This window comes from Piliocolobus tephrosceles, chromosome 12 (assembly GCF_002776525.5).
Source record: "Piliocolobus tephrosceles isolate RC106 chromosome 12, ASM277652v3, whole genome shotgun sequence".
Classification (NCBI taxonomy): domain Eukaryota; kingdom Metazoa; phylum Chordata; class Mammalia; order Primates; family Cercopithecidae; genus Piliocolobus; species Piliocolobus tephrosceles.
The window spans coordinates 108,085,694-108,098,453 of record NC_045445.1 but is presented as its reverse complement, the minus strand read 5'-3'; the positions used below and the strand labels follow the sequence as shown (position 1 = coordinate 108,098,453).

At 50.5% G+C, this 12,760-nt stretch overlaps 1 protein-coding gene across 13 annotated transcripts in view; it reads right to left on the bottom strand.

Moving 5' to 3' along the window:
• Positions 1–12,760, bottom strand: part of BCOR (BCL6 corepressor) — a 129,686-nt gene that overhangs the window by 21,465 nt on the left and 95,461 nt on the right. For 9 of the 13 annotated variants that reach the window (XM_023202653.1, XM_023202643.3, XM_023202650.3 and 6 more), the window contains exons 2-6: positions 7,798–7,923; positions 6,376–6,454; positions 2,277–5,108; positions 1,573–1,626; positions 907–1,093 (exon numbers count right to left, since the gene is read on the bottom strand). In XM_023202653.1, coding sequence (XP_023058421.1) covers positions 907–1,093; positions 1,573–1,626; positions 2,277–5,108; positions 6,376–6,454; positions 7,798–7,883 — 3,238 coding nt within the window. In that variant the 5' untranslated portion in view covers positions 7,884–7,923. The remainder of the gene's footprint in view (positions 1–906; positions 1,094–1,572; positions 1,627–2,276; positions 5,109–6,375; positions 6,455–7,797; positions 7,924–12,760) is intronic. The other 4 variants (XM_023202655.1, XM_023202646.2, XM_023202651.2 and 1 more) reach the window with 1 other exon arrangement.

The window sequence follows — 12,760 nt, the reverse complement described above, 5'->3', positions numbered from 1 at the left end:
GTGTCAGGCACCAATGAACTGCGTTGTGAATGTCAAACCTCTGATGGCCCATGGTGGGGAGCTCTCAAACATACCCAACACTTTCAAGTGTCCTGTCTCAGGAGGACTTTGCACCCACTCCTCCAGTTAGTTCACCCAGACACCCTAATTCCCCTTCGCCCAATGAGGTTTCTCATGTTGCAAGCAGACCTAAAGCTTCAAGCTTGCACATTTGAAAAAGAAAGAGGAAGACCTTCTCCACTTGCTGCCGACACACCTTACCACCCTGGAAGACTCCTGGGTAAATCCCAAAGTCAACCCTGCTGGTTGCGGGGGCGGGGGGGACGGGACCTGCTGTAAGAAAGAACCAAAGGGAGTGTCCTGAGCATCACTTCTCCTCCAAAATGCAAGTTGCCCTCTGTCTGGTGAGAAGAGCCCCCTCATGCATGCCAGGCTGTCTTGGATTCTGTGGCCAATTCTCCCCCACCCCCTACGGTAAATCATCATGCTCTTCTTTATGGTGACGTCACCATGTTCATCCTACTTCAACAACATCTATGCCTTTGGAGGGAGAATATAAGGACTCTCCATTCCACATCAGACTGTCACCACGGGGGTGGGGCAGGAGATGGCTGGGAAGTGTCATTCCACTGCTACAAAATACAACCTGTCCCTGCACCAAATTTGCTACTGCCATACCTCTGCTACATTGTGTTACATTAGACCATTATCAGCTCTAGAACCAGTGCTTCTTTGGAAAAAAAGATGTGTCCCAGGAAACTCTTTCACAGAAGCCTCATTCCTGGTTGCCACCATTCATAAGGACAGTCGGCCCTTCACTCCATGCATGGCAAAAGCAGCCCATTTCTCCGAGCAGATGCCAACCGGACCTGAGGCCAACACAGCAAACTGCTCGGGTTTACTTACATCTCTCACTTTCGTTCTGGTCGGCAATGGCCTCCTCCAGGGCGACCGACTTTGGCTTTTTGTCCTGATTTCCTTTCAACCTTTCCCAGTCGGCTGGGCTGAATTTGCACATCTCGGAGTCTTTGGTTGCTGGGTGGCCACCTTCTCTTTCTTTCATCTCCAACTCTGAGAAGCGCATCATTGCACGCTAGAAAGAGAATGGAGATGGGAAAAAAAAAAAAAACAACACCTTACCATAAAAGCTATTTCATTTGCCTTATCTTAAAGGAAAGTATTTTCAAAGAAAAGTGCCCAAAACCAACCACAACTTATGAGATGTAACTCAGATATTTTAAAGTTTAACAGATAAAACTTAAGAGTATCTATATGTAAGTAGTCACACATTCTTTACTCATAAAGTCATGTGTATATAGATATAGATGCGGTGTGTATGTATAGCCACACATACACTATTGCATACAGACAGACATTCTCTTTTGAAGGTAAATAAAACGAAACGAAAACACAACGCAAAGAAAACAAAACAAAAACACAACAGAAAAGAAACAAAATACACAATGAATAAAGACGACCATGGCCCACAAACTTCCCTTTGTATATTTGGAAATGAAATTTAACTCAAAAGGTTTATGTAAGATTCTAGTAATAAAAATTTGAAGAACTGACCTCACAGTAAGCAGCGGGTAGACATAAAATACTGTCCTCTTGTAATCCTTCCATCTATGTAATTAAAATGGGCACTCAATGGATCATTTAGATAACTTCATCCATTTTTATAAGCATAAACCAATTTTTTTCTTAACATTGCAAAACAATTTGGCTTTATTCATCTTTTAATTAAAAGTAAAATATCTTAAGGAAATTCCTATACAACATCTATCATAATTCACTAGCAAGTTAAATACATACTGCATCCCTTTAAACAACCTTTTTTTTTTTCCTTTCTTTTTTGTGGAAAAATTTGCATGAATCCCACAGACATGCGGCTGCTACACATCACCAGGTATCAAGTAAGGCATTCTAAGCAGCACTTCTAGGTATATTTGTTATCTTACAGGCAGAGAAATCAAAGCAATTGATAGGTAAACGTCATGCAGTCTTTAGATACCTTTCACAATAATTAAAACATCTGTTATCAGCAATTGAGTGGAGTTCCCTTATAATCTACAGAATAACTTAAAGCATCCAGACACGCCTCAGTGCTACCACTCACGTTCTCTTACTGGCCACATTGCATACATTCAAATTACCACAAGCTTCATTCACCAAATCTGCCTGGTGCCCTGCCCTACCATACTCCCCCAATCCTCTTTACACATTAAAAAACTGACAACCGGTAAAGTAACTGAAATTCAGGTGGGGGGGCTCACCTGCAATGCCCGTTGCTCCCGGCTGAGCTGACTGGAATCTGCATACAGTTCGGTAGTGACACATTTGAATCGGTCACCCACGTAACCCGCTGAGTTGGCGATTCTCTTTGCCAGCTTAGACGGCTTCGGTTTCAGAACTTTGCCATCATTTGATTCAGCCTCATCGGCTCCATCTTTGGTATAGGTGGGGGTCACGTCCACACTTGGTGGGGCACTGCCCACACAAAATGGTTTGGGATCCTCCTGGGTTTTACCAAAAGTTGCAGCAGGGCCATCGCTCCCCAGAGTTGGCTCCAGGAATGGAGTCGAGACTGGCAACCCTAGGTTTTCTTTGTTGGTACCTGCCAGAACACTGTCCTTGCTTACGCTGAAGACTGGCTGTTTGAAAGTATAAGTTTCGTGGAAGTCACTGATGCGCCCCAACTCCTCTCTCAGGGCGATGAAATCACGGTGCTGCTGCAGGGCCGGCTCAGCTGAAGGCTTGGGGGGCTCAGCGCTCTGGCCAACGCTCTCTGCTGCAAAGCTGGGTTTGGACACGTTTGTGTCAGTTTTAGCATCTGATTCTTCTCGGAGAAGGTCTACGTAGACAAGCTTGTCGCTTTTGACAACAGTCTTCCCTTGATTCCAGTTGGGGTTTGGCTTTAGGTTCTTGTCGGTGGGGACATCTGGATGTAACTTGGTGCTGCTAGTTTCCAAAATCTCGGAAAACCGATTCCGGAGTGTTGGGTCCTCGTAGCGGGCTCTCTCATGGGACCGGGACCTCCTCTCTGGTTTCTCCTCTTTAGTGATCTCTATGGGCGTGTGTGGTATCAACATGGGATGCACCATGCCCAACCCCAGGGCATCTTGGTAGGTCACAAACTCTGGACGGCCGGTGGGCAGCCCATAGGGCAGTCCAGGCTTTGGGGCAAGGTGCCCAGGAAACAGACTGCCATTGGGTAACAAAACTGGATGAGGGTAGACAGGTCCTTTGCCATGTAAAGAGAGGGGACTTACAGCAATGCCCTCGGGGGCTGGATAAGGGAGGTAACTCCTGGGGTAGGGAATTGGTGGGGACCTGAATGCCTCATTTGGAGACAGAAATATAGAGCTTGGTGGAAGGCCGTTCTCGTTTGCTTTGAAACTCGGTTCTGGGTTGCTGGCTTTGGCGCCCTTGCTGCTGGTGCTGCTACTGTGCTTGGCAGGAGTGGCCGGGGGCTGGCCCACGTGCTGAATAACGGATGGTGTGGTGTCTACGGAGCTCCTGCTGGTTTTGGTGCCATCTGCATTGGCATTGGGGGCGGGTGACGCAGAGGCTGGGCGGCCTGCACTCGACACTGACCCTGAAACGTTAGTAATGACGGCATCCGTGCCGCCCATGCGCGGACATGATGAACTCCGCTGCTGTGGTATCGCCCAGTCCAATGCCTTGTTTTTCAGCGACATGCTTTTGCCATTGTTCTCTTCGTTAGGACTTGGCCCGGGCACCACCCAGGATGAGGGAGCAGTGCTGATGATTTCAGATCTATAGATAGCACAACCATTTCCTGGAGGAGATAGCGTTTCTTTCGGAATCTCACTTCCGGAGAGCACTAAGCCACTTCCAGCCCTGCTGTGAACCAGGACTGTGGGAGCCATCTTTTTCATGTGGTCAGCTTTGGAAGCATCTACATCCACCACTTTAGAAGACAAGTCTAGTGGCTTATCTGTGACGTCTTTGGTAACGGTCTGCTTCTCCAACAGAGGAGGTGAGCTGCCGTCTTTTCTGTCTTGAACTGCTGTCTTCCGGGCATGCCCGGGCACTGGCTGGGCACCTTCGCCCCCTTCCGGAGCCTTGGGATACTTGCCGTTGGAGAGCCTGGCCGCGGGGAACTCGCTGCTGACTGTCATGTATGGCTTCGACAGGGCAACTGAAGGAGAGGTGGAGATCCTGGCATAGTGCTTGTGGAACTCCGAGTAGGTGTCTGCAGAAGGCTGGGTGGGAAGGTGGACTCGGGGTGAGGGCCGAGGCGAGGGAGGCAACAGGAGAGCTGTGTCCCCCGGCAGGCCACTGGTGACCGCCTTGGCAGAGGGAACCCTGGGCTGCTTACTGTTCTGGATGTGAGGATAGGCGTGGGAATCAACGGGATTCCCAGGGCTGACGCCCATCTTCCACGGGAGGCTTTTGTCTGCGCAATGGACGAGAGGCGGGATGGCTGGGGAGGCCGAAGGTGTCGAGAGCCTCATGGGTGATGCCAAGGATGATGGGATGTGGGGACCGACGTAGTGAGGTGGTGGCAGGTAGAGAAAGCGCTCCCCGTTGGTGCAGACTGGAGAATACAGCGGCTGGGCCAAGCTGTAGGACTGCTGAGGTAGCAAGGCCTTGTACATGTTCAGTGAATACTTATTTGGCGAGTCAAGGAAAGGGTAGATGGCTGGCGTGGCACCCTCCATGTAAGGATTGACCCAGGGCAGCCGCAGATAACTAGCACCATTGATGTTGAGAGGGCTCTGTTTGTCGCTGGCAGGTCTGTCCAAGCCCAGTGTTTCTGCTGTGGCTACAGCACTTTTTTGTATTCCAGGCGGTGTTTTGTATATAGCACTGAAGCCATTTGGGGGTTTTCCAGAGACAGCGGAAGCCTCCACTGTCTCGGGTGTATTCGGTTTGAACTGCATCTCTGGATTTCTTTCCGAAGAAAACCCAAGGCCACCTAGGGTGCTCGTGGCAGCCTCCCGACCTTTCTCTGAGCCCAGTCCACACAAGCTAGAATAGACGATGTTTCCGGGGACCCGGAGCCCTTCCCGGATCAGGCCAGTGCGGTCCATGCTCAGTGCTGCCAGGCCATCGATTCTATGGGCCGTGCTCGCATCCACCTTTGCAGAAGAACAACACGGGTGTTACTGGGGCACTCCTTCAAGGCAGCAGTACCCGAAGACACTGCCAACTAGTTCAACGTGCCATCAGCCTTAACATTCAAGCAGAAAGGGTTAAAGACAGGCTTCGGGGGGTAAGGGTCTGTTTCCCTTCCCCTTTATCCAAACCCCTTTGCTGCCTGCCTTCTCACCTCTCAACTAGTATCCCGGAAGCAGGGAAAACGTTGGTCCCTTTGGACTAGAGGCCCATACGTTAATTCAGTCATCTATTAAGTCTGAAGATTGTGGCCAGGCACGGTGGCTCACGCCTGTAATCCTACCACTTTGGGAGGCCAAGGCAGGCAGATTGCCTGAGCTCAGGAGTTCAAGACCAGCCTGGGTAACACGGTGAAACCCCATCTCTACTAAAATACAAAAACATTAGCCGGGTGTGGCGGTGTGCGCCTGTAGTCCCAGCTACTCGGGAGACTGAGGTAAGAGAATTGCTTGAACCCGGGAGGTGGAGGTTGCAGTGAGCCAAGATTGCACCACTGCACTCCAGCCTGGGTGACAAAGCGAGACTCCGTCTCTAAAAAAATCAAAATTAAAAAATAAAAATAAAAAAGTCTGAAGATTTTACCTTCTCAGCAAAAACTCTTTGCTACATCTGAGAAGCCACCAACTCCAAAACTCTCAGCATCACCCTCATGGGGGTACAGAATTCACACTAACCCTCCCTGGGCCTGTCAGGCTTGGGGGTGGGTGTTCACTTCATTTCCCCTGGGTGCAGGAAGGCATGACTTAACAGAACAAGAAACAATCTTCGTTGGGACAACAGGAACAGAAGACTTTAGCAGCCTCATTTCTAAATCAATAAAGAGGCCATGGGTCAAACTGTGGTTGTGTCTTCTGACTTCCTCTCCCTTGTGTCTGAAGTGACAGTCCTGTGTTTCTTATTTTACTGGAAAGGTAAACCCTAAGGGGCTACTTGGAGGCTGGAAATTTATCCAGCTGGGAACGCTGATGTGGCATTCAGCTTATGGACGAAAAGAGAGTACACATCCCACCAGTCACCAGGGGACAGGGACATGTATGGCGAGGCAGGAAGGCAAGACAGGAAGAGCTTGGGTGGGGGCCTTGTCCTGTCGCAGAGGCCTCCGACTCAGCCCTGCTCTGAACCACCACCCCTACCCCATTCCCCACCCTTTAAAGGCCTGCAAATTAATACGATTGATTACAGATCACTGATATGCAGATACGGTATCAACAGAAGCTATTAATCTCTTACCACGTTGTGGTTCAAGGGATTCTCTTCCCTCAGTTCCAGTCTGGCTTTTGAAGCGTCACCATCATTTACAAGGATTTTCCTATTTAAAAGGATATACCAACTTCATGAAAGCATTCCTCACTAAATCTATCTTTCACAGATCTCCCCAGAACAGACCAGTTTCTACTAACCCAATTTTTAAAACTGTCCTTAACCCTCCGTCCCCACCAGCTGTCAATGGCCCATATTGAAAGTTGCCCCCAAATGGTGATTCAACTTGACCAGGAAAAACAAAGGAAACGCAAAGCTTTCATGAATCACAAATATGATGTCCCCAAGGTAGGTAAGCCAGAAATTAAGCACAACCACTTCTCCCTCAAGATCTTTTTCTCTAGAGGTCAAGTAGGCCAACCGGAGCTTGGCTGTCCCAGCCAACCCTTATAAACTCTCCTGGAGGGTAGACATGAAGTGGTAACACAGCCAAATACCAAACGGGGCTGGAAGGCTGGAGTCTACGGGCTGGTGGCCTCATCAACCACTTCCGTGTTACCCAGGAGGGTAGGCTTTCAAAACTTTTCCCAAAACAAATTTAGGGACCATGTCCTAGGAAACTGGTTTCCATGGTGATAAAAAAGCCGTATTTGACTGCCTTTGTCAAAATGACAGGGGGATACACACTAGTATCATACAAATGTCAGCTGTTCCAGGCTGAAGAGGAAGTTGCACATCTGTGCCAGGCTGCTGCGGCTGCCCTGGGACTTGTTATCAGAGAGCATCGATAAAGAAAGTGCTTGGTGCCAACTTCCAAATCCCCAGGATAAAAATCGCTGACAAGCAGCAGAGGAAAAGTTTCCTCATTACCCCAAAGAGCAGCTTCAATCATCTACTGCTTAGCTGCCTCCACCCCACACTCCAAAATGACTGATTAGGAGGCATAACAGAGCTGTCTGGCGACCAAAAGCAGGTGCCAGTGGCCTCCTGGAACAGGCAGCAGAGGACAATGAGAGATCCTGGGCTTCAATGAAGGAAAAGGGTGGCTCTCTCCCCATTTATTACTGAGCAAACTATTTGTTTTAAAAGCACATCGAATGCTGCTCCACCTGGGCCCACACTCCTGACATTTAGAGTTAAAGCAGCATATAGACTGGGATTAATTCTCCTTCATAAATATGAAATAATAAATTAAGGACGAAAGTGCACTGAAAGGCCGCTTTAGGGGCTAATCTTTTAAAGGGCGGCAATGCTTCGCTGAGCCAGGTTGCCTGTTAAAACTGTAAATCAAGAGCGGCCGACTAGGCAGGAGCTCTTTCTTTCCCACCCCTTTTGGGCCCACGGTGGCTGTGAGAAGGTGAGGAGGGCTTCAGCATGGACATGGGCTCCGCTCAGGAGCGTGAGGAAGGTGCCCACCCTCCCCGCAGGCCTGGCCCAGGTGGGCGCATTCACCTGTCTTCACTCGCCCCACACATGCGGACCCTCTCGCTGTTCATCCAGCTGTGAACGTTCCCATACAGGGGGGTTGCTGAGAGCATGTCGTCTTCCGGGATGGCAGCTTTGCTTCAAGCGTCTAGTCTGTTTAAAGGAAAGGAAAAAAAAATCCCAGGAGGTTCAGTAAAGGATAGCCAAACAGGGTGCTAGAGAAGGCTTCTTTCTAGGTGATTCATACAGGATGCAGATCGGGAAGGCAGGCTGTGCCTGCTGTCTACAGTGGTCTGGGAGCCAAGGACAGACACCTGATTCGAAGGGACAGCGGAGGGGCAGGCAGCTTCCCTGGTAGGAGGTGCTGGGGCTGGGGAAGAAGTTTAATTCGAAACAGGCAGCCTCATCCAAGGCACAGAATGCATCCAGGACACACCACAGCACCCGCCCACCCCCTTTCCTCTGAAAGTGTACAGTGGTCATTCATTCTTGCCACTTGTTAAAGAAGGTAGAGAAGACTTGATTCAACAAGGGGAGGCTCTGACAATAGGTTCAGGGATGCTGCATCACTGGGAGGCACACAACTGATCTTTCCTGTGGCCAAAAGGGTGCAAGAAGGGTGGAAGGCACAATAGCGAGGTGAGCAGCAGGTCCAGGTCTCAAACTACCTGCGTTTCTAGGGCTGAATTTCCAAGGCTGTCGTGTGTGTGACTTACAGATTGAGGGTGAAAAAGAGTCGGTGGGCTGGTGACCTGCCCCACTGGAGCCCTGGATTAGATTAAGCACCTAACCCGGGTGGTTTTGCCTGGAAGCTACAGAGGGAGGCGGCTGAGTAATTCAATGACGCCTGCTCACTGGGGATGAGAAATCATTAGCGAGCACAGAAGTCTTAGCAGCCCTGGCTGATGGGCTCCAAGCCGCTGGCACATGGGGAGCCAGCAGAAGTCACCCATTTTCCACCTCCTGGGAGGGGGAGGTTGCCAAGGCAGAGGAGCTCAGACCACCTCCCACCCCCTCTTACCTCCTCTGCCCACCGCCCCCACCCACATCACATTCTAGTTTGCTGCATGAGTGAAGGGTCAGGACAAGCTGCATTTTATTAACAGGATTATCACGGCGCGTGATTTATCCTCGTGCAGGATTTTAATTGCTCTTTGGAGGTTGAGCCGTTTCTTTTGACTGCGCTTCAGCCCATATCCTGCTGTTAAATGCTGGGTTAATAAGTAGGGGAGCCTTTAATGCCTGGGACCGATGGCCCTCGGCAATTCCCTGCTCACAAACACATCTCAGTGTCCCTTGTCCGGACTGGCCATGGCATTTTTCCACGGGACCCAAACCTGGGTGTGAAATAATTGGTGTGCAGATCATCAGGGGAACTTTCTTCTCCTCCCTCACACACCCACCCACACAGTTTCCGAAAGCCCAAATGTTCCCTAAGTCGACACATTTCCTTTGTTAGAAGGAAAAAATATGCAAATGCTTGCTTTTACACTTTAGCACACGGAGCAGACTGCCAGGTCGGTTGGGTTGGAGGCACCAGGTCCGGGGACTTTTCTGTGAGAGTGACTGAGGGTGGGGGTTAGGGGGACACCTGGGGGATGGAATCCCAAAGCCGGTCTGTACTTCCTCATTTCTTTGTCCTAACTAGGTCTTTTGTCCACCAGCATCCCCCATGGGCCCCCATCCATAGAAGAACGTCTGTTAATCAAAATCCACATGCACCGACACACCACGTATAGTTAGAGCTCAACAATGAGGCTGGAAGAGAGAGAAAGGGTCCAAGAAAAAGGCAGAAATCTGCAGAGGCATCAGGCATGATGGGGTTCTGGAAAGCTACTTCCCTAGGAAAGGTCTCCAAACAGCAGCTCTTCCAGTGGGCTAGCCATAGCGCCCCAAAAAGACTGACTCGGCTGTTGGGGAAGGTTCTATAAGGGTTCGTGGGCTTTTCTTCCATCTTGCAAATACACAAATCAAGTGGGGAAGGCCACCACTGGTGCTGGGCAGACCACAAGGCACATTCAATGTAGTGGCAGTGTTCCCTCTCCGGCCCCTGCTGCCCCTTCTAACAAAAGGAAGACATCCTGGGTAGGATAACAGAGAAGGTGGAGCATCATTCCCGGATGCCAGTGTCCCCGTCATCAGGCTACAGCAGTGGGACTGCACCATGCCATCCCCTCGCTGTGCCATGATGAAATGCAGAAATTACATCATGAACCAAAGGGTCACTCAATCAAACCCCCAAGAAAAGGATGAGAGAAGAAGTGTGTGCCTAATGAACCTCAATCTTCTGGTGTCCGCATTCTTAAAAATTGGCCTCCCCTTTAAAAAAGCTGCCTCCAGCCGGGCAAGGTGGCTCACGCCTGTAATCCCAGCACTTTGGGAGGCCGAGGTGGGTGGATCACCTGAAGTCAGGAGTTTGAGACCAGCCTGACCCACAAGGAGAAACCCCGTCTCTACCAAAAATACAAAATTAGCTGGGCATGGTGGCGCGTGCCGGCATTTCCCAACTACTCCGCAGGCTGAGGCAGGAGCATCGCTTGAACCTAGGAGGCGGAGGTGGCGGTGAGCCGAGATCGCGCCACTGCACTCCAGCCTGGGCAATAAGAGCAAAACTCAAAAAAAAAAAAAAAAAAAAAAACCTGCCTCTTACCCACCTCCCTTAAGTAGACACCTCGTGCAAAGGACCTCCAGGCACCTTCTTGGGAAACAGACTCATTATACTGAGGCCCAGCCCCGAAAAGGCCAGCAGCTGCTTCCCTTCAAAGGGCCTTTCTTCAGCAAAGGCCACCTGGACTTAGCAGAAATGTGACTGCGGTTTACAGGCACCTGGACCTACTGGGTGCTTTCAAAGCATCTCCCCTTCTCCAGGGCTCCTCCTTCGGGGTTTTCCATATTTATGGCGCACAGATAAATGATACCAGCCATCAGAACGAAGTGTTCTCAAATGCACAGGGTCAGATGGAGGGTTGAGGCTAGCAGAGCAGTTCACTGTCGTGTGTGTGTGTTTTGGGAGGAAAGGGGTGGAGGATGGGGCTGAACATAAAAGCAAAAGGGGGGAATACATTGTTGGATCCTGCTGTGGACTTATGCATACATGCGCGCGCGCACACACACACACACAGACACACACTTATAATCTTTAGCTGCCCCATGAACTTTTTGTGAACTGTTTAAAAGTGGAGGTCTGTTGAACAAACAGCGGCGCCACTGCCAGCCATAATTTCATTGCAACAAGCTAAAGACTTTTAACTCTTCGGGTTCCTGGCCGAAGACGGAGAGGAGTGCAAAGGGCCAATGAGCAATGGCCTTGGCTCGCAGGAGGCCCTCCTCCTGGGTGACAAAGAGCAGTCCAAACCCACAAAAGCAGGGGCTCCTTTGCAAAGGCCATACGGCTCACACCAAGCCTCTACTGAAGAACAGGGGTCACCTTTACCTACACCCCACCCTGGTTTCTCTGGCATGTACAATGAAGGGGACATTGGGGTAAGAAACAAAAAGAGACTGGGAGGCAAAGTATAGGGACATCGAACTTCTAGAAGCTGCTGTTGAAATAGCTGGGGCCCTTTTTTTTTTTATCTCTAAGGCCAAGTGCTTCGAAACTGATGTTGCTGACCCTTGGCAGAATACGGTGGAGAGGGCAAATGATCTGATTTCAATGACAAACAGCGCCTCAGGGTGTTTTGCAGCTATAGATGTAGCTCGTTTGCTTTTATTTTTCAATGCCCACCTCCATCCCCCACTTCTTCCAAATGCAGGCTGTGCTTCCAGAAGTGCCAAGATGTGTGAAGTCACTCATGAAAAGCACTTTACAAGCACCAACCTGTTCCACTGTGAGCTGCGAAGCTGCACCTTGGATCTGGGTTTTAACCCCTTTTTCTAGTAGTGGAGAGAAGTGGATAAAGGTGCTGGATAGGGATGAAGAGGAAAGACGGCTGAGAAGAGGTCAGATGGGGAGGGTGTGGGTCTCTAAAGAACAGACTGGGAACTGTTCCAGCTGCCTGCTGGAATATCCAGGGCCAAGTGGAGAGACCTGGCTTGTGAGAAGCAGGCATGCACACTGCACACTGCACACTGCGTGGTCTCTAGCTCTTAGCACCAAGGAAATGGAACGCATAGGAGAGCTTGGGTCACCCTCGATAGACTCTTGAGTAGTCACTCGCTCCACAGCCAAGGGTTAGGATGAGCGCACTGAGCTTGGCCTGGACACTGGGGAGAGGGGCCTGATTGGCAGAAGGGGGTTGAGGGACCAAGATCATAAGCCATCACTCCAACCTTGGCATCCCTGAGTAGGGGCACACCCACCCTCTGTGAAAAGATGTGAGGGCAGACCACAGCTCCCAAGTCTTGGCCCCTTTCCTTTCCCCCCACCGCCGCCCCCTCCTGCACTAGGCCACTTTCCACTGCCCCCATCCTTGAGGCGCCGACCAGTTAAAAGTCTGCGTATTACACTTGTCAAGTGGCACTGACAATATGGAAAGCATGGCCACCAAACTACCTCTGCTCACGCCTCCCTGCTGTCCCCACAGGCACTGAGGGTGGCCCATCTCAGGGTCTTTTCTTGGGATCTCTCTCACTAGGTTCCCCTTGTCGCCACCGGCAGCTATCCAGCAGTTAACGGCCAGAAGGACTGGAGAGGTTCGCAAGCAAGGGCTTCCAGCTCAGGTGGCCAAGCAGGCATTCCCAGCCAGTGTGCTGGGGTCCTCTGGCCGAGGACTCTTCAGGGAGGGGTCTCGCTACTGCATGGCTGGTTCTCTGTAGAGAACATGGTCACCACAGCCTCCCAGCTCCCACCCTTACCCACCGCGTGTCTCTGGGCAGGTGGCCTAATCTCTCCAACCTTGGTCCCCTCTGTAAATATTTGGCATTGTGTTTTCCAAAGGATTAAGCTGCACTATGGACTTGAGTTTCGCCTGGCAATAGCTGGTGCTGGCCACGTTTAACCTCACTGAATAGTATCTGACTCCACTAAACATACTGTGTAGTAAGCTCC